The 20454-nt window shown below is 35.0% G+C and overlaps 2 protein-coding genes across 2 annotated transcripts in view; one reads left to right on the top strand and one right to left on the bottom strand.

Annotated features, from left to right (window-relative positions):
- Window positions 1-12533, bottom strand: part of slf1 (SMC5-SMC6 complex localization factor 1) — a 60849-nt gene extending 48316 nt beyond the window's left edge. Inside the window, exons 1-11 of the mRNA XM_056458474.1 lie at window positions 12233-12533; window positions 11901-12012; window positions 9061-9139; window positions 6825-6994; window positions 6691-6746; window positions 6439-6592; window positions 5007-5180; window positions 4760-4828; window positions 4276-4422; window positions 1628-1794; window positions 1393-1527 (exon numbers count right to left, since the gene is read on the bottom strand). Coding sequence (XP_056314449.1) covers window positions 1393-1527; window positions 1628-1794; window positions 4276-4422; window positions 4760-4828; window positions 5007-5180; window positions 6439-6592; window positions 6691-6746; window positions 6825-6994; window positions 9061-9139; window positions 11901-12011 — 1262 coding nt within the window. The 5' untranslated portion in view covers window position 12012; window positions 12233-12533. The remainder of the gene's footprint in view (window positions 1-1392; window positions 1528-1627; window positions 1795-4275; window positions 4423-4759; window positions 4829-5006; window positions 5181-6438; window positions 6593-6690; window positions 6747-6824; window positions 6995-9060; window positions 9140-11900; window positions 12013-12232) is intronic.
- A 298-nt stretch (window positions 12534-12831) lies between these two features.
- Window positions 12832-20454, top strand: part of kiaa0825 (KIAA0825 ortholog) — a 342528-nt gene continuing 334905 nt past the window's right edge. Inside the window, exon 1 of the mRNA XM_056458473.1 lies at window positions 12832-13278. The gene's annotated coding sequence lies outside the window, so the exon portion shown is untranslated. The remainder of the gene's footprint in view (window positions 13279-20454) is intronic.

Here is a 20454-nt window from a genome sequence, read left to right as displayed (position 1 = left end):
TTACTAGCCAGTGCTGGGGAAAGTTACTTTTGAAAGTAGTGCATTACAATATTGAGTTACTCCCCAAAAAAGTAACTAGTTGCGTTACTTAAATACTTTTTATGGAAAGTAATGTGTTACGTTACTTTTGTGTTACTTTTTCATACCTTTATGAGGCTTCATCTCTGTCAAAACTTGCAGGGTTTTTCTTTCTTGTTTTTTTTATAAATAGAGGAGCTCTGCATTTAACGACACACTATATTACCTACATCTTCATTTACCTTTTAAAAAAATAACCTAAAAAAAAAAAAGAATAATGTTACATTCTGAAAACTTCCTGACACTATACATGCCATATATTTTGTATTTTTGTCTTATTAGTTCAGTAAAATCACGGTCCATTGAGACGATCCCCTTTTCTTCCATGTGTATAGGATAATAAGAATACTTCTATCACAGAAATGGAAGGCTCTCTCATGTTGGTTTCTGTCTGTTCCCAAGGGGAGCTCATTCTGTCACAGAGCGTGATTTAATATGATTACACACATTTTAATTCAGCAAAATATTTTTTAAAAGCGAATTAATTCATCTAAAAAGTAATTTGAGTTATATTTTTTAAAAAGTAAGTCAAATATAATTACTTTTAATTTTGTATTTTATAAATTTTAATTTCTTATATTTTCTTAAAGTAATGCGTTACTTTACTCGTTACTTAGAAAAGTAATATTATTACATAACTCACGTTACTTGTAATGCGTTACCCCCAACACAGCTACTAGCACTTAGAACTTAAGAATATGGGGCAAACAATTATTTTTTCTATCCATATTAAATCTGAATAATAAAAATAGAGTTTTAATATGGGACTGTCCTTGGGGGAGAAACTAACTTCTAGTCACACTCATTATAAAACCCATAGTTAAAGCAGTGTCTTAGCAATTAGATGACTTTACTTTAAAAAGTGTGTAGACCTGTTGCTTTTAAATTAGTTGACTTTACTTAAAAAAAGAGTACATTTGTAGCCCTAAAATTATTAAGTAACATTAATTATTCGCATGATTTAAAAAAAAAAACAGTTTACTTACTGTTTTAAAGTAAAGTCAACTTGCCACTTTTAAGGTTACGTGTTTGCTCATTTTTTAAATAAAGAAACTATCTTTTTTTATTTTAGAATTTAGTTATTGTCTTTATTTCACAAAAAATAATGCTCACAGAAAGTCTTGATCTAAGATAAGCATGAATCAAAGCTGCTACAGATTGTGTTTAAGTTCTTTAGATTCTTTTTGACACATTTTGTCTGTGTTTATTTAGTGGAGTGGTTGAAAAATACAGTTTTCTCTTCTTTTGGCTGATGTAGACTATCAAAAAGTTGTTATTTATTAAAGCAGAGATGAACAGAGCTAAGGTGCTCACCCTGAGCTAGCAGCATGAAGCTCCAGCTGAAACAGTCGCAGGAAGAACTCCTGCAGGTTACAGTGGAGGCGAAACATCTCAGTGGATGGTGGGCTTGGCAGTGAGTGACAGGTGGGTTCGCTTGCCAAACACACTCTTGAATAAATCAGAAAAAAATGCATTACTGAGAGAAACTCTATTTGCTTATGAGCTGTTCTGACATGATAGACTGACAGTTCTGCATTGACAGGCATACCGAAGTGACGTCTCAAGAAGTGACCAGAGACCGTTTTTACATTCTGGACACTGGAGGACCTTAAGGAAGTACTTAGTGTTTCCAGGACAGCCCCAGGTTGGATTGTTACGAAGTATACTATGGAGAACTGTGATAAATGTGCTGAGGTACAATGGCTTTGCATCACCCTAGAAATGAGAGAGCATAAATAAAGGCTTGGTTATCTTGTCAACTCAGAATAGAGTAAACAGCTTTTTGTAATAAAAATACATTTGGCAAAAGTTCCATTCTAAACAGTTTAGATAATGATTAATTAAATCTTCAAAACAAATATCTAGACACAAACTTTACTGATAGCGTTTCTTCCTTACTTTAAATCAAAAATAAATCTGACAGACTTTTAATTAATTTATTTTTTTAACAACTGATCAAAATAAAAAAGTTAAAGTTAAAATGCTAGTTTTGTGTAGGGTAAAAAAAAATAAATCACTGCAAACATGCCATTTTATATTGACAAAATATCAAAATACATTTTGATTGGAAATTGAAAAGAAATGTCAGCAGTAGTTAAAATTTTTTTTTTCTTTTTTATGTTTTTAAATGAAGTCTCCAATGCCCAGAAAAGTTGGATTTATACATTTATACATATAATTGAGTTTATGACAAATAAAAAAGTTCAAAGAGCAGCATTTATTTAAAATACCTCTATATAACAAAACAAATGCATTTAATGTCACTTAACAATCATATATCATTCATTCATTCATTTTCTTTTCGGCTTAGTTCCTTTATTAAGCTGGGGTCGCCACAGTGGAATGAACCGCCAACTTATCCAGCATATGTTTTACTCAGCGGATGCCATTCCAGCTGCAACCCATCTCTGGGAAACATCCAACACACTTATTCACACTCATACACTACGGACAATTCTTGCTGTGAGGCGACAGCACTACCTACTGCGCCACCGCGTCACCCAATCATATATCAATAAATAATAATAATAATGGCGGTTTAGTCCGCTGTGGCGACCTCTGAAATAGAGAATAATAATAATAAATTAATAATAATAATAATAATAAAAAATAATAATTATAACGTCTTAATAATAATAATAATAATTAAAAATAAATAAATAAATAAAAATTAAATTAATTAATAAATGAATAAATGTATTGATTTTTTAAAAAGTAACTTCGGAAGCTGGTAGAAAAGTATGCTGCTGTTATTTATTTATTTTTGTTTTTTGTATATCTTAGAGAATAATTGTGTGTTTTAGATGCTTAACATAACCTTCATCCTCTTTCTGATACACATAGGATAATTAATTTTGACCAGTTGAAAAATAACACCATAAAGTACCAAAAAAAGAATAAAACATGTCTGCAAAAAATCTAAGAGCTGTTTAGTTACTTGCACAGTCTGAGGTCAAGAGCACTCTGAAGCAGGTTTTCATTCAGGATGTCTCTGTACATTGCTGAATTCATCTTTCCATCTATCCTGACTAGTCTTCCAGTTCCTGCTGCTGAAAAACACCCCCACAGCATGATGCTGCCACCATAATGCTTCACTGTAGAGATGGTATTAGCCTGGTGATGCGGTGCCTGGTTTTCTCCAAACGTAACGCCCGGCATTCACTCCAAAGAGGTCAATTTTAGTCTCATCAGACCAGAGAATTTTGTTTCTTAAGGTCTGAGAGTCCTTCAGATGCCTTTTGGCAAATTCCAGGCGGGGAGTGGCTTCTGTCTGGCTACTCTACCATACAGGCCTGATTGGTGGATTGCTGCACAGACGGTTGTCCTTCTGTAAGGTTCTCCTCTCTCCACAGAAGAACGCTGGAGCTCAGACAGAATGACCATTGGGTTATTGATCACCTCCCTGACAAAGGCCCTTCTCCCCCGATCACTCAGCTTAGATGGCTGGCCAGCTCCTGGTGGTTACAAATATCGTCCACTTACGGATGATGGAGGCCACTGTGCTCATTGGAACTTTCAGAGCAGCAGAAACTTTACTGTAACCTTCACCAGCCTTGTGCCTGGAGACAGTCCAGTCTAGGAGGTCTACACACAATTCATTTGTCTTCATGCTTGGTTTGTGCTTTGACATGCACTGTCAACCGTGGGATCTTATAGACAGGTGTATGCCTTTTCAAATCATGTCCAATCAATTGAATTTACCACAGGTGAACTCCAATTGTTGCTGAAACATCTCAAGAATGATAAGTAGAAAGAGAATGTCCCTGAGCTCAATTTAGAGCTTCACGGCAAAGGCTGTGAATACTTATGTACATGTGATTTTTCAAGCTTTTTTATTTTTAATAAATTTTCAACAATTTCATTATGGGGTATTGTGTGCAGAATTTTGAGGAAATGAATTTAATACATTTTGGAAAAAGGCTGTAACATAAAAAAATGTAGAAAAAGTTAAGCCCGACGCACTGTAACTGCAGGTTATCTATGCTTACAGTATATACTTCCTACCCTATACAAAACTGCCTAACTTTTCTGATATTAAAAAGTGCTATATACATAAGTGACCTTGAATTTAATTAATAAAGCATAAACCACACTACTTACAACTCCCTTAATAAAAAGATAATCTACAACAATAACCTTTTCAAAAAAGCAGTTCTGTATTAGTGTGGGATTGAGAAAAGCTCTAACCATACATACATGGAGTGCATGGCGCATTAGCTCTTGGAGCAGTAGGGCTGGGGGCATCACTCCGGGATGCAGGGACCCCAAAATCTCCTCCACAGCTTGAGGGAAGAACGAACACTCCACCAAACTCCGCACATTGCTAAAATCCACCGCTGGCATCTACAGGAGAAGGAAAGACAAGATGAAACAAGATGACTGATGATAATGTGTTCTCGGGGTCAGTGTCGAATGAGTGCATCTGGACATTTCCGCTTGAGAAACCAGTAGAGAGGCGCGTTGCAATGTTTCTTTAATGGGTATGCCAATCACGAGCATCCCCATCAAACCCATTTGCCTAAATCTGGTGACCTGACCATGATGAGCCTTGCGTTTATTACTCCTCTATGTGACACACAGGAAATTGAATGACCTGATCCTCTTGATGAGTCAAACACTCATTTTTTGTGCACTTTAACAGTGCGGCAGATAGAAAGTTTTACACAGGGTTTGAATGTACCTGATCTGGCAAGACGGGTGTGTAGTAGCTGTGAAACTGTGGGACTGTCAAAAGCTGCTTCTTCCTTTGCTGAAACGAGATGTCATGTAAGGTCATACTTTATAGAAATTACAGTGATAACTGTGACAACTTTCTAATTTGTGCCCAAAATCCATCTGTGAAAGCCATAATTATGCTTCAGTGTGATATTTAAAAGTACCAGAGCAAAAAAAATGGAGTGAATGGAGAGAATAAAAATATATTAGACCTCCATTATTATGATGTATTCTTTGAGCATGTCCTCCAGTTCTTTATGTGAAGAGTCAGAAGTGACATCTGTAGATTCGTCAGTGACTGCAGCAGTCTGGGTGGCTGTTTTAGAGCTCTCTTCTTCGTCGAAACACTCTAAATCACAGGGCCAGTTTAATTCTAAGCAAATATTCTACAAAAAATGACAAAAAAATGCAAATATTAAAGTTCAGGAAAAACTTGTAAAAAGTTAAACATTCCAAATGAAAGGAGTTTAACATTTTGGGAATCTTTGCACAATTATTATTATAGCAAAAGTTTAGGGTTATTACAAATGCTAAAATAATTTTTCACTTTAAATATATATACACTCACTGACCACTTTATTAGGTACACCTGCCCAACTGCTCGTAAACACAAATTTTTAATCAGCCAATCACATGGCAGCAACTCAATGCAATGCATTAAAGCATGTAGACATGATTCTAGACAATCTGCTGCAGTTCAAACTGAGCATTAGAATGGGGAAGAAAGGTGATTTAAGTGACTTTGAAGGTGGCATTATTGGTGCCAGATGGGCTGGTCTGAGTAGTTCAGAAACTGCTGATCTACTGGGATTTTCACGCACAACCATATCTAGGGTTTAAAGAGAATGGTCCGAAAAAAAAGAAAATATCCAGTGAGCGGCAGTTTTGTGGACGCAAATGCCTTGTTGATGCCAGAGGTCAGAGGAGAATGGCCAGCTAATTGACATAGCCTGCTAATGAACATCAAAGTGCAAAATACTCCAATAACTCCAATTTGCAAAGAGATATATGTGTTAAAATTACAGATGTGTTGTTTCATTTGTTTTGTAGAATATAAATTAATTTTTACAATATGGTTATGCTGCTCTTTCCCATATAAACAGTGAGCAGTGGTAAAATAAATAAATAAATAAATAAAAATAATAATAATAAATGCATTTTACAAAGCGTTACAGGTGTCAAATACAGATGTGCTCATCCACAATTGTTTTGTTTAGTATAATATATGGAAATATTTAACAGGATATTCATGCTGCGCTTTCCAATATAAGCAAAGGCCATAAATAAATAAAATAAAAAATAAAATAAATAAATAAATAGTTCATAACATGTAGGTGAGTTTATATATATATATATATATATATATATATATATATATATATATATATATATTATTATTATTATTATTATTATTATTAATATTTATATTTTATTTTGTCCAGTATATTTTATCCACAATAGAACATTTGTGCTACTAAACAATATTTATTGCAATATTATGCTGTCTGATGCAGTTTAAAAAAAAAAAAACAGGGTCAAAAGGGTAAACCAGATTTTGAACAACATCATGGCTATTTAACAATATCAGATGTTTTGAGTAAATTACCTTTTTTAACATTTAACTCAAAAACTCAAATACTTTACCCCAAAAAGATGTTTGGCTATGTAGCTGACACTATAGCAATGGATTGCACCCTTCACAGCTCCCTCTTTGGATGTATTTTTGGCTAACACATGGGTTACAGCAAATGAAGTTGGCCAGTCTGTGAAGACAACAGCTTTGCCTGCTTTTAATATCCTGCAAACAAAATTACAATTAGCAAGTGACAATACGCCAATATATTAAAGCAAAAGCATGTCTTACAAACAAAGTGTTGTTACTAAGCACATCCTGACCTGACAAACACACTCCTCCTTTTCGGGTCGGCAATGTCAATGAGCACTACCCAGTCCTATAGGTGCAAAAGTAAAATGGCAAACATGATATTTTTGCTGTTTTCTAAGAGAGTTAACAATATAGTCATGCTGACCTGAAAGGCTCCAGACACTGTGCCATTCGCTACTCTCTCTCTCCAAGTTTTCAATGGATTAGGTGTTTCTGGGGTCTGAGCTGTTAAGTTTATCTCATATGAAGACTCTGGTAACCACCCCATGTGCTTCACACTGTCCAGAACAAACTCAGGAGTCACTATCCACTTCCCTGAAGCAAAGAACAGCCAGAGAGTTACCTATATAGTTTATTTATGTTTTAATGGCATATCAAAAGCATTGGCTATATTCATGGCAACATTGGTAATAAATATTTAATTACAATTATAACAATTTCTTATATACAAAAATCTACAGATAAAAACACTGATAAAAAGTTGAAGAAGATCTTTCAGTCACCTTTATAATTTATTATATTATTTGGAAGTGGGTTGATACAATGCTATTTTATTAAAATTTGTAATTTATAAATAATAGTACATAATTATTTATAACAATAATTTATTATAAATATTTATTGTAAAATAATAAAAATTTATATAAATATATTGTATTTTAAATAATTATTTAATTACCTTGACACTTCCTGACAATAGTCGTGTTGCCTATCCGAGTTTTAAAAACAGAAAATAGTAACTTGACTTCTAGTTGATCATTTGGTATCAGAAGTGGCTGTTATGAAAGGCAAAGGCCACTAGATTACGCTTATTTTACCAAAATAATATTTGATCATGCCTTAATTTTTAATTATTTAATTAGGACCGTAAGGTCTGACTTTGCTTAGAAAAAAGTTGTCACTTAACATAAATAATGTACAGTGTAGAATAAAAAGTCATGGTGCAGCGGAAAAAAGAAAAATATTGTGTCTGACTCCCATGAGCTTGGAGGACTGCATCCATACATCTCTGCAATGACTCAAATAACTTATTAATAAAGTCATCTGGAATGGCAAATAAAGCGTTCTTGCAGGACTCCCAGAGTTCATCAAGATTCTTTGGATTCATCCTCAGTGCCTCCTTCTTCAGACATGTGCTCAATAATGTTCATTTCTGGTGACTGGGCTGGCCAATCCTGGAGCACCTTGACTTTCTTTGCTTTCAGGAACTTTGATGTGGAGGCTGAAGTATGAGAAGGAGCACTATCCTGCCGAAGAATTTGCCCTCTTCTGTGGTTTGTAATTTAATGGGCAGCACAAATGTCTTAATACCTCAGGTTGTTGATGTTGCCATCCACTCTGCAGATTTCTCACACGACCCCATACCGAATGTAAACCCAACCCAATCCAATCTTGGGTTCATGTTTGTTCCAATAGTCTTCTGCAGTTTTGTGATTATTGGGATCAAGTTCAACAGATGATTCATCAGAAAAATCAACCTTCTGCCACTTTTCCAAACCATCAACTAAAAGTCAAGTTGTTATTTGTTGCTCGTACAACTGGGATCCACGACAAGACTTGTGTCAGGTAGTGTATATTATATGTAAAATAATATATACTAGTTTAAATGGGATAGTTCAGCCTTACCCTTCAGTTTCTATCTTTTTCTGTTTAACACAAAAAATATCTATTTTTAAGAATATTAACTTATAATATTCATTAATTAACAGGTTCTATATTTTGTGGTTCACATGATGTTTTCTGTTTATTTGTGGTTGTGAATTGCATTATGGGAGTGTTATCATTATGGGCTCGGTCTACTTTTGATGTTGAAAATTCAACTCTACAGTTTAAGAAAGTGTCTTTCATTGATATTTTTGTAGTTTGAGACAAGATGTTGTTTAAGAAATAATATAGACATAATCAAGTCTGCAAACAAACAGAAAAAGTACTGGCAGTTTATTGAAATATTTTTGTACCGTAATTTACAGCACAAACAGACAACATATCACTTCAAACTATCAAAAATATCAACAAAAGTTACTTGTCAAACTTTTCAACATCAAAAGCTCAAGATCAAGATACCACAATGCAATTCAAAAGCATAAATAAGTGAGCAAAACATGAATCACAATATAAGGAAAATGCTGTTTTACAGATATTTTTACAGTGTAGTCATTGACGCTTACAGTAGGAAAAAAAAACACTATGCAAGTCAATACTACCTTTTTATTGTAGCTTCTTTTGTATTGAACAGATGAAAGAAACTCAAGCAGCTTTGTTAGAAGTGAAGTAAATAATGACCAAATACATTTATTTCTATCCCTTTAATATTTCAGTAACAATATACTAATTATTTACTCTATACATGCACATGGCAGTCACTTCCTGAAAATACAGACCTCCAGCACAGGCTGCGAGAAACTTTTCACTGGGTAAAGCTTTTTCAACGATGAGGTGAGTGATTGCTTCCTTATAAACCTGAAATATAGTCAAATTTGGCAATAAAATCATTGTGCACAGTACATGAGGTAATACAAAAAGAAAGAACAAAAATATCTTGTATCCATTGTATAAAGTCACCTTACTAATCTGGTCTACAACCTTACCATGAGATAGTTTTGGAAAAGGTCAAGAACTTTGAAGTTTATTCTCTTGAGGGGTTCAATTAGTAGAGTGAGAGAGATCTGTGGCTATATTAAGATGGTATTGAGGGCAAGGACAAAATTACACAGTCCGAAATACACTGTAGCATCATGTAAAAATTAGAGTCATATTTCAGGGCTAATCACCAACACTTTATCATTTTTTCCCCACACTTTTGATTATATGGAAGACAAGATAGGTTTGAGTGAACTTTACAAAGGCTTTATTATATAGCAGGAAATCTTTAAATTGTTATGCAGCACTTTAATCATGTGTGTGCATATATACACTCAAACACACACATATATACAGACACATGCATTCACACACTTACCAGTAAATTTTTTTCATGTTTTTAAAATAAGTCTATTCTGCTTAGCTAGGCTATATTTATTTGGTCAAATTACAGTAAAATTGTTTAATTGTGAAATAGTATTACAATTTAAAACCGTTTAATTTTTTTATGTAATTTGACATGTAGTATCTTCCAGTGATTTAAAATGGAATTTCTAGTATCATTACTACAGGCTTCATTGTCATGTGAAACATAATGATAATTCAGAAATAATTAAAATTATGATTGGCTGTTCAAGAAAGATGCATTATTATTATTATTATTATTATTATTATTATTATTATTATTATTATTATTATTATTGTTATTATTATTATTATTATTATTGGCTACAAGAAGGTCGCTGGTTTGAGCCTCGACTGGGTCAGTTGGCATTTCTGTGTGGAGTTTGCATGTTCTCCCTGCGTTCGCATGGGTTTCCCCCACAGTCCAAAGACATGCGGTACACATAAATTTGGTAAGCTAAATTGTCCGTAGTGTATGAGTGGGAATGAGTGTGTATGGATGTTTCCCTGAGATGGGCTGCAGCTGGAAGGGCATTCTCAGCGTAAAACATGTGCTGGATAAGTTGGCAATTCATTCCGCTGTGGCCACCCCGGATTAATAAAGGGACTAAGCCGAAAAGAAAATGAATGAATGAATGAATGAATGAATGATTATTATTATTATTATTATTATCAGAGGTAAAAACTGTTGTGCTGCTTCTTTTTTTGTGGAAACTGTGCTAGTCTCGTTTAACACGTATTACTTGTATTTATCTAGGACAGAATGAAGATCAAAAGTGAATGTAACAACATTTATAATGTAAGGTATATATAAAAAAATAAATTAATTAAAAAACTGCTAAAATGTTTTACTTTCTTTTAAAAAGATTTACTAAGTAAAGTGGATCACAAGCTCCACAAAACTATGAAGCAGGACAATGCTGTTAATTTTTAGAATCACAATTAATTATAATTAGTGGCAATAATATTTGATCATAAGAGCAAATCACCATGATCATAAGACACTGAAGACGGGTGTAATGTTGCTGAAATTACAATTTTAACCTACACTCAATAAGGAAACCGATTAAATGGTAATAATATATAACAATTTTGAATTGATATTGAATAAATTGAAAAAACATATTGGTCACAAACTTCAACTAACAATATGTAAAGGTCAATGTACATCCAGCTGGTTGTTCTGGCATGTTGTATAAGACTGAAGGCCTTTAGTCTTCGAAGATAAATGGCTGGAAGTACATTATCCCACTTTTTACATGGCTACTTGCAAAAAAAAAAAGTAAACAACTTGACAAAAAAAAGATCTGAGCTGTAATAATATAATAGTTCTTTAAATCAAAAGCTTTCCAAAAGAAAATGTAAAAAAGTGGATGATTTGCAAATAACCGAGTGAGCCTGTGTTATTAGTTTAATTGTTTGCTACCGGAGAATAACATAGCTTAGGATGTCATGATTGACCAATCAGAATCAAGTATTTTTAAATGAGCACACATACTGTTTACTGTACGTACAATACACATACAAACAAAATTAAATAACAACTTTAATATTATTTTTACTACTGCACGATTATCCTGCTTACAATATGGTCATTGGTAAGCACTTATCAGTAATCTGTAAATTATTAGCTTTTTGTCATTTACAAGATGCTCACCTACAAAGACGAAATGGTGAGCTAAGTTTACATTTGTTAAACTAAATTAAAGCACTAATTTGACATAATTATCATGAAATAGATATTTCAAGAGATAACAATTATATGTATCGTAGAAATTACTTAAAATTCTATGCATGTGAAACAATGCAGTGATTCAACACAGAAGCTGTTTTTAAAAGGTTGCAGGGCAACTTAAATATAATTTTGTGTACATTTACATTTACTGTCCTAGTTTGAAAAACTTTTTTGATCCCCTTTAAATGTGTTGCTTTTAGTAATTTACCTTTACAGAAATATTTACATCTAATGTACATTCAGTTTATATAATATAAAATGTATTGTGTTGCAAATTGTAAAATATTTGTGAAATATTTGCATTCGTCCTTGTGTGAATTTCCTTTCCTTTAGTACAAGATTATATTTGGTTTGATGTTTTGTATTCAATGCAAACAAGGTCATTAAAATTTTAATACAGCACAAGTCTGCATACGCTTCTTTCCCCCCCACAACTTGTAACAGGTGGATAGCAGGATGGTAGAACATAATAAATGAAGTGTCATAAGTGCAGATACTTACAGAGCCCCCCGTGTATACGCCCCCAAGCTGTTTGATGCCATGAAGTAAATGTCTTTTTTGAGAATTATTCCTGAAGCCAGACATTTGAAAGATATATTTAGTGTCCACCATCCTAGTGAAAAGGAGATTACATGATAAATAATGCATATAACATAATAACAACTTTCAAATAACATTAAGGATATAGTTAATTAATTATTGATAACAACAATATACAAAATGTACTGACTGATTACAAACTCCCAAGCAGTTTAATATGAATCGAAACAGTCTGCAATTTGACCAGCTGCTTTACAAATATGAGGTGTTTGTACAACATTTCTATTTCTTACCTGAAACCGAAAACAGTAAAATTACTGTTGATGATAATGTAACTTAATGTACTAGGGTTTACAACAACAACAACGCGCTAAACGTCATCACTTTCCTGTAACTTAATGTAATAGGGTTTACAACAACACTGCGCTAAACGTCATCACTTTCCATTCGTACACATAAAGTGACGTTTTATCCAGCAACACTTTCAGTAATGTATACATAACACAAGCAAAACATGACAAATATGACTCTAACTGTAAGACTACATATTAACTACATATTTTTTCCTCTGCTATATTGCAAGTTGCACTTCAAACTAGCGTACAGCGCGATGGGTGACCACGTTTTTCTACTAGGGGTGACTACAATTATTAAATTCACTTTATATGAATTTCACCAAATGAAAGCGCATTCAGTAATAAAATAAACTAAATGAAAATTATTCAAAAAAAAAGAAGACCAGTCATGAAATAAATAGCAAATGAAAATAGCCGAAATCTAGGGAGTAGATTTTAAGCGCTCCCCCTATTCTCTCTGTGATTGCTCTCTTCCATAACACGGAAATTCAGATATGCTTCCGGTTGGTTGTCAGAGACGCTTTGCGCTTGAAGAATATCAGCAGTGCGTCATCACGTGTTGATAAACAAACGGATGCGACGGCTCAAGAGTTATATATTTATTTTCGTAAGCGAGCTTGACAGCATGTTATTTAACCATCTGAGAGCCTTTTAATCTCACACGACCCGTTCGGCTGCAATCTAATGTTGTGGATCGATATAAATGACTGAAACCCTCTCACATCCCCATTAAATCCCTCGCAGTTTCCCCTCCATTAATGCTGTCTTATTCCTTGGGTATTTTTACTCGACACTATTAATGCTTTTAGATGTAATTGTTATGTCACACGCACTTCAGACTATTTAGACAATTTCAGTGCAATGAAAAGTAAAGATTTGGGAAGAAATGCACTTAACAAGTCTGCTTGGATTTTAGCTTTGATAGACCTTCGCTGCAGTGGATTTAATGTGACGAAGTGTCTCTGAAATCACAACGTGAAAAGGTACTGTCTATGTTTGTGTATTTTTTCAGTGTTGATTGGTGTTTGTTTGTGTGCTGTGTTCCATCAGTAGGGATGTATAGTTGTGGACTGTGCGTTTGTAAGGGCAACAGGTGTGCTCTTAAAGGGATAGTTCACCCAAAAATGAGATTTTCCTCACACACAAGTTCTAAACTTTTATTATTATTTTGTGTATGTGTGTGTGGTACATAAAATAAGAAAAATGCTAGAAAAAAACATTCATTGAGATACATAGTTGGAAAGCAAACAAAGTTATATATATATATATATATATATATATATATATATATATATATATATATATATATGTGTGTGTGTGTGTGTGTGTGTGTGTGTGTATATGTGTGTGTATATATGTGTGTGTGTATATATGTGTGTGTATATATGAGTGTGTATATATATGTGTGTATATATATATATGTGTGTATATATATATATATATATATATATATATATATATATATATGTGTGTATATATATATATATATTTATACATCAGCTGTTCAGAGCGGACCGCGACAAAGAATCAATGCGGAAATCACGCGGTGGCGGGACGTGCTTTTACATCAATGAAAGGTGGTGTACAGATGTAACAGTTTTAAAGAAGATGTGCTGTCCAGATCTTGAAGCACTGTTTATTAACTGTAAGCCTTTTTACTCCCCGCACGAGTTCTGCTCGTTCATCCTCATCAGTGTTTACATTCCTCCACACGCGAGCCTGGCGATACAGAAACTAGCTGATCAGATCACGGTGATAGAGCAACAACACCAAGACTCTGTTTTAATCATTCTCTGGGATTTTAACAAAGCAAAACTATCCCGTGAACTGCCAAAATATAGACAGCATGTTACATGTCCCACAAGAGACAGTAACATATTGGATCACTGCTATATCACTATAAAGGATGCATACCGCTCTGTCCAACGAGCAGCTTTGGGACACTCTGACCATTGTTTGATTCATCTCATTCCAACCTACAGGCAGAAACTGAAAACAGCCAAACCTGTATTAAGATCTGTGAAAAGATGGACTAACGAAACAGAGCGGGATCTACGAGCCTGTTTCGACTTCACTGACTGGAGTGTTTTTGAAGCTGCTGCAAACGATCTGGATGACCTCACAGAGACTGTAACATCTTATATTTTTAGATTAGATTCAACTTTATTGTCATTACACATGTACAAGTACAAGGCAACGAAATGCAGTTTAGGTCTAACCAGCAGTGCAATAGCAGCAAGTGCAGGATATAGGTATAAGTTATAAAGTGCAGTTATAGAAAAATTATGGTAGTATTTACAGATGGATGTACTATGAACATTATATACAGTACAGGTTGTATTAGCTATGAACAGATTTACAATAAATGAATATATGTACAGGATGCTATTAATAGCAGAAGTGTGCAGATAGATAAACGTAATTACAAATGTCCATGTGCAGTGGGTACATGTGCAAACTTTAAATGTGCAAATGTTAAATAGTGCAGTGATTGTGAGGAGTATAAGTTAGAGGAGTGTGGGGGGTGTATTGGGGGGGCAAAAGAGTCAGTGAGGGGCAGAGTTCAGAAGGAAGACAGCTCTGGGGAAAAAGCTGTTTCTCAGTCTGCTGGTTTTTGTCCGGGGGAGCCTGAAGCGCCTGCCAGAAGGCAGGAGAGAAAACAGTCTGTGAGCAGGGTGAGAGGTGTCCTTAAGAATACTGCGTGCTCGGCGCAAACTATATCAGTTTCTGTGAAGACGTGTGCATTCCTACCAGGACTCAACTCACATACAACAATGACAAACCATGGTTCACTGTAAAAGGCCAAATACACAATGGAAAAGGAGATCAGAGTCGCAAAAAGGAACTATTCTGAAAAACTAAGGAGTCATTTCTCTTCCAGCGACTCAGCATCTGTGTGGAAAAGTCTGAAAAACATCACAAACTACAAGACACCATCCCCCAGCACTGTAGACAATGAACGACTTGCAAACGACCTGAATGAGTTTTACTGCCGGTTTGAGAAAACCCCCCACACCCACTGAACTGCTCTTCACGCCACCATTAACACCTCCACCACCCCCTGCCTCCCCAATACCTGCACTTCAGTTCAGTGAAGATGAGGTGCGCCAGGTCTTCCGGAAACAGAAGAGGAAAAAAGCACCAGGCCCAGATTTTATAAAACCAGCCTGTTTAAAATCGTGTGCCGACCAACTGGTCCCCATCTTCACCTTGATCTTCAACAGATCACTGGAGCTGTGTGAAGTGCCCTCCTGCCTCAAACGCTCCACCATCATCCCCATCCCAAAGAAACCCAAACTCACAGGACTAAATGACCACAGACCGATGGCGCTAACATCTGTGGTCATGAAGTCTTTTAAAAAACTGGTGCTGGCCCACCTGAAGGACATCACTGAACCCTCACTGGACTCTCTTCAGTTTGCGTACAGAGCTAACAGGTCTGTGGATGATGCAGTAAATATGGGACTGCATTATGTTCTGCAACACCTAGACAGACCAGGGACCTATGTGAGGATCTTGTTTGTTGACTTCAGCTCTGCGTTTAACACTATCATCCCAAAACTTCTCCTGCCCAAATTAACTCAGCTCTTTGTGCCCACCTCTATCTGTCAGTGGATCAACAGCTTCCTAACTGACAGGCAGCAGCTGGTGAAGCTGGGAAAATTCTCATCTAGTATCCGCACAGCCGTAGCGCCCCCCAGGGGTGTGTCCTCTCCCCACTGCTCTTCTCCCTGTACACGAATGACAGCACTTCAAAAGACTACTCTGTCAAACTCTTGAAGTTTGTAGACGACACCACACTGCTTACAGACAGTAGGTTAAGGAGTTGGCTGTCTTGTGCAGTCACAACAACCTGGAGCTCAACACACTCAAAACAGTGGAGATGATAGTGGACTTCAGAAGAAACCCCCCTGCTCTTCCCCCACTGAGCATCATGGACAGCATTGTGGCAGCAGTGGAGTCATTCAGGTTTCTGGGCACCACCATCTCTCAGGACCTGAAGTGGGACACTCACATTGACTCCATTGTCAAAAAAGCTCAACAGAGGCTGTACTTTCTTCGTCAGCTGAGGAAGTTTAACCTCCCAAAGGAGCTGCTGAAACAGTTGTACACCTCCATATTTGAATCAGTCATCTGCACATCAATAACTGTCTGGTTTAGCTCAGCTACTAAATACGATCTCCAAAGACTACGTCGAGTAGTTCGGACTGTTGAGCGAATCACTGGTACAACCCTTCCTACTCCCCAAGAACTGTACTTATCCAGAGCGAGCAAAAGGGCTGCCAAATCACTCTGGACTCCTCACACCCAGCACACTGCCCCTTGAACTTTTACCTTCTGGTCGACGCTACAGAGTACTGCGCACCAGAACAGCCTGACACAGAAACAGTTTCTTTCCTTAGGCATCCATCTCATGAACACTTGATGATAATAATTGGTGGAAACCAACATCACTACTTGCCATACACTTTGTACACATATCAACTTATTTAACAACACACTTTACATGCCAATTTGCACTAACAGCTGCACATATAACATTGTAGATAGTAATATACCGTGTACATACACTTGTCAATTTGTATATTTGCATTCACTACTTCTATTTTTTAGAATATATTATTATCTGTTCTTTGTCCTGTCTCTGTAATCCTGTTGCACTGTAGAAGCTCTGTCACGAAAACAAATTCCTCGTATGTGTGAACATACCTGGCAATAAAGCTCTTTCTGATTCTAATTATTTTAAATGAAACTATTCAGATGGCGCTCTGTGGCACGGCAGAAAAATGAACAGTGTCCTGAGTCGTGGCTGGGTGCCTCGAACAGCTGCCGACTTGCAGCGCCTGTTTGTGTAAGCTGGTAGAAACCTATGTTTAGAATTCTGAAATGTATGGCGCTGCGTGGCGATATGTGGTATGTATAACCCCTTTTTAAGTAGGTAAGGAGACTTCCAAAAAATAAGTATTGACGTTGTAGGGAGGTTAGTTTAAAGCTACTGTGTGGCTGCTGCCTGTATAAGATTTTTTTTTGACACTGTACAACTATAACTACTTTACTATAAATTACAATTTGTAACCATCAAAATGTGTCATAAGTTTCTGAAAAAAATTAATAATTTGATAAAAAAAATACCAGACTGCAACATCAAACAGCACAACAAACTTTACGTATTGATAAAAATCAATGGAAGTGAATGAGACTAGAAGTAGTAACACATTTGTGCTGCAATGGCTCTGCCGCTCTATGAAAATTATTATATGGTACAAGAATATATGGTTCTTGATGTGATGTGTTTAATGGCTGGAATGTGTCTCAAATCTTCTGACACTACCAGATTTTTGTCACAGAAAAACACTAAATTGTATAATGTGACAAAGATTGCTAAATGAAACAGATTTTCTACTAGACCAACCAGTCTATGTGTTTAAATATAAAAATGAAATGTATTTGACTCTCATTTTTTAATCAAAATAATAATATTTATATATATTAAAAAACTGGATGACTCAGTGGTTAACACTGGTGCCTTACAGCAAGAAGGTTGCTAGTTCGAGTCCTGACTGGGTCAGTTGGCATTTCTATGTGGAGTTTGCATGTTCTCCCTGTGTTCGTGTGGGTTTCCTCTGGATGTTCCGGTTTCCCCCAAAGTCCAGACACATGTGGTATAGGTGAATTGAATAAACTAAATTGGCCGTAGTGTATGAGTGCGAATGAGTGCGTACGGATGTTTTCCAGTACTGGGTTGCGGCTGGAAGAGCATCCGCTATGTAAAACATATGCTGGATTTTGTGGTTCGATCTGCTGTGTTGACCCCTGATGAATAGAGGGACTAAGCTGAAGCAAAATGAATGATTTAAAAAAAAAATAATTAATTGAAACATTTTTTGTGACATCATAAATGTCTGTTCTATCACTTCTTATCAATGTTAATTTCTAATAAAAAAGTACCTAAAGTGTTGAGTTGTAATACTATCTGGGTAATTCTCATGAAAACATGAATTTTAAAAAATGTTTGAATTAACTTTTTGTTTTTGCACATATTTAATACAAAGTCTGGAGCATTTGTCAACATTAATTAAAAAATATATATATATACATATGATATAGTACCTGTTTGAGCATAATTTCCAAAATAAATAATGAAAAATCTCATTACCGTAACAGTCTGCAAAATCACTCTTAAAAAGCTAACTCATTTTGACATTTTTAAAAAGGGATTATTAACAGTCATGTACATTTACTTGAGATTCTGAAATAGCATTTATTTTTAAATTAACAGGGTTTTTTATTTTTATTGTTTTTTCTCATTACCGAAAAACCATACACAATTGACAACACTTTTTTAAATATATTTTGATAAAACCTGGTGTATTTTCAAAATGATGTGGATAACCTGAAAGGACATAATTTGTAGATTATGCACATGCATTGATAAGAAAACAATTTTGAACATTGGTTACGGTAATGAGAAATGGATTGCAGAATTTAGGTTAATAATTTCAACATTGATTTTAAGTATACTATGAGAATTTGTTGAAAACATTTAATGTAGAAAAAACAACATTTAATTTCAAAAAAATTTAGCACTTCAACAACAAAGTCATAGAAAATTTAAGAAATTTTTCCATTTTCTTGAATAAGCTGAAATGAACCATCATCCCTCCTAGATGGTGTGGTCCCTAGTACAGCTTTTACATTCTGGTGTTCCTTATTTGGGAATCACACTTGTGGCCTTAGCCGGTCAAAAAGGGACGATCAGCAGTACCCCCTGTTTTTTTTTCACTGTTTTTCTAATTCAATTACATTTATATAGGATTTCTATTATTTTAAATTTTGAGGGGGTTTTGTGTTAAAAATATATATTTATGCAGTAATTAACATACATTTTTTTCCAATTGAAAACAATTGAATTTTAGTAATTTTTATTTTAATTATGTTTAAATTAGTGCAGTATTTCAGACTGTGGACTACAAGATAGGGGCGTAACATGAGGGAGCGTACTTGTAGTAGAGGCGTAACTTGAAGTTACGGAGACCCATGTCAAAACCATGTTGTCAGCAAGATGACGGTGTACATCTGTTATCAACGTCTATACCTACTCCACACCTAAACCCTACCAACATAGTTATTATTGTTTACACCTACCCCAAACCTAAACTCAACGATCAGGTTATTAATGTACAGCCATGAGTTGCGGAGGCTTTTTTACTTGATGCACTTGCCATTGTAGGGTTATTTGTAACAACAGAGGGCGACACTGAGTAGGCTAACTGTCATGACAAAACAGATGAAGAAGTCAGCGAGTTGCTAAATGACTGAATATAATAATATTTCAAATTAATATGTTGTAGATAAATTTGGAGGAAACTCATGAAAACATTTGCTGAAAATGTTCTCTGTTAAGTATTTCCGTCATCTTGTCAACAACATCTCTTTGTGACATCTCACATAGTTCAATGGGATTTTGATAACTGCAAGTTATACCTTTTCAGAAACTTACGTTTCCAGGTAAAATATACTGCCATTTAAAAAGAAAAACAAAGGACAAAATAGCAGCATCTGGTTGTAAAAAAAAACAAACATGCAATGACATTGTGTAACCACTAAGTTCTAGTATTACTATTTCTACAATGTTGCTTGTGAATTCCGTACTTGTTTAGGCATTACTAAGGAATTGTGGATTTGAATATACTTCTAGACAAGCTAAAATACTTATTTCTGACAGGATTTCGATATTTATTGTCAGACAAGGTCATTTGTGAAGTGTTAATTATTGTATTTTGATTACAGTAAAACTACACATGGCTATAAAGAGACTACACAAAAGGCTTAACATTTTGTATGATGCAGTGTGTGTCACCCCTTTACTCTTGTGCACTTTTTTCAGCATCATGGTAAATTATTATTTTTGCAAACAAAATATTTTCTGAATGCTCATATTTCTGTTTTTTTTTCCCATTCATTTCCTATGGTGGTAATTTTTGACTGCAAAGACCACAAGTGTGACTATTTTTAACAACCATTTAGCATTGTACACTGTGAGTGCAGATTAAAATTTTAAATTAAGTGAGTGCAGATTAAAATTTAAAATTAAATTATTAACTTAAATGATTACATTTCCTAACACTGTAGGTGTTTCTTTTAGTAATTACACCTGC

The sequence above is a fragment of the Danio aesculapii genome, chromosome 5, assembly GCF_903798145.1.
Source record: "Danio aesculapii chromosome 5, fDanAes4.1, whole genome shotgun sequence".
In the NCBI taxonomy this organism is placed as follows: Eukaryota; Metazoa; Chordata; class Actinopteri; order Cypriniformes; family Danionidae; genus Danio; species Danio aesculapii.
This window is presented reverse-complemented; position numbering and strand designations above follow the sequence as displayed.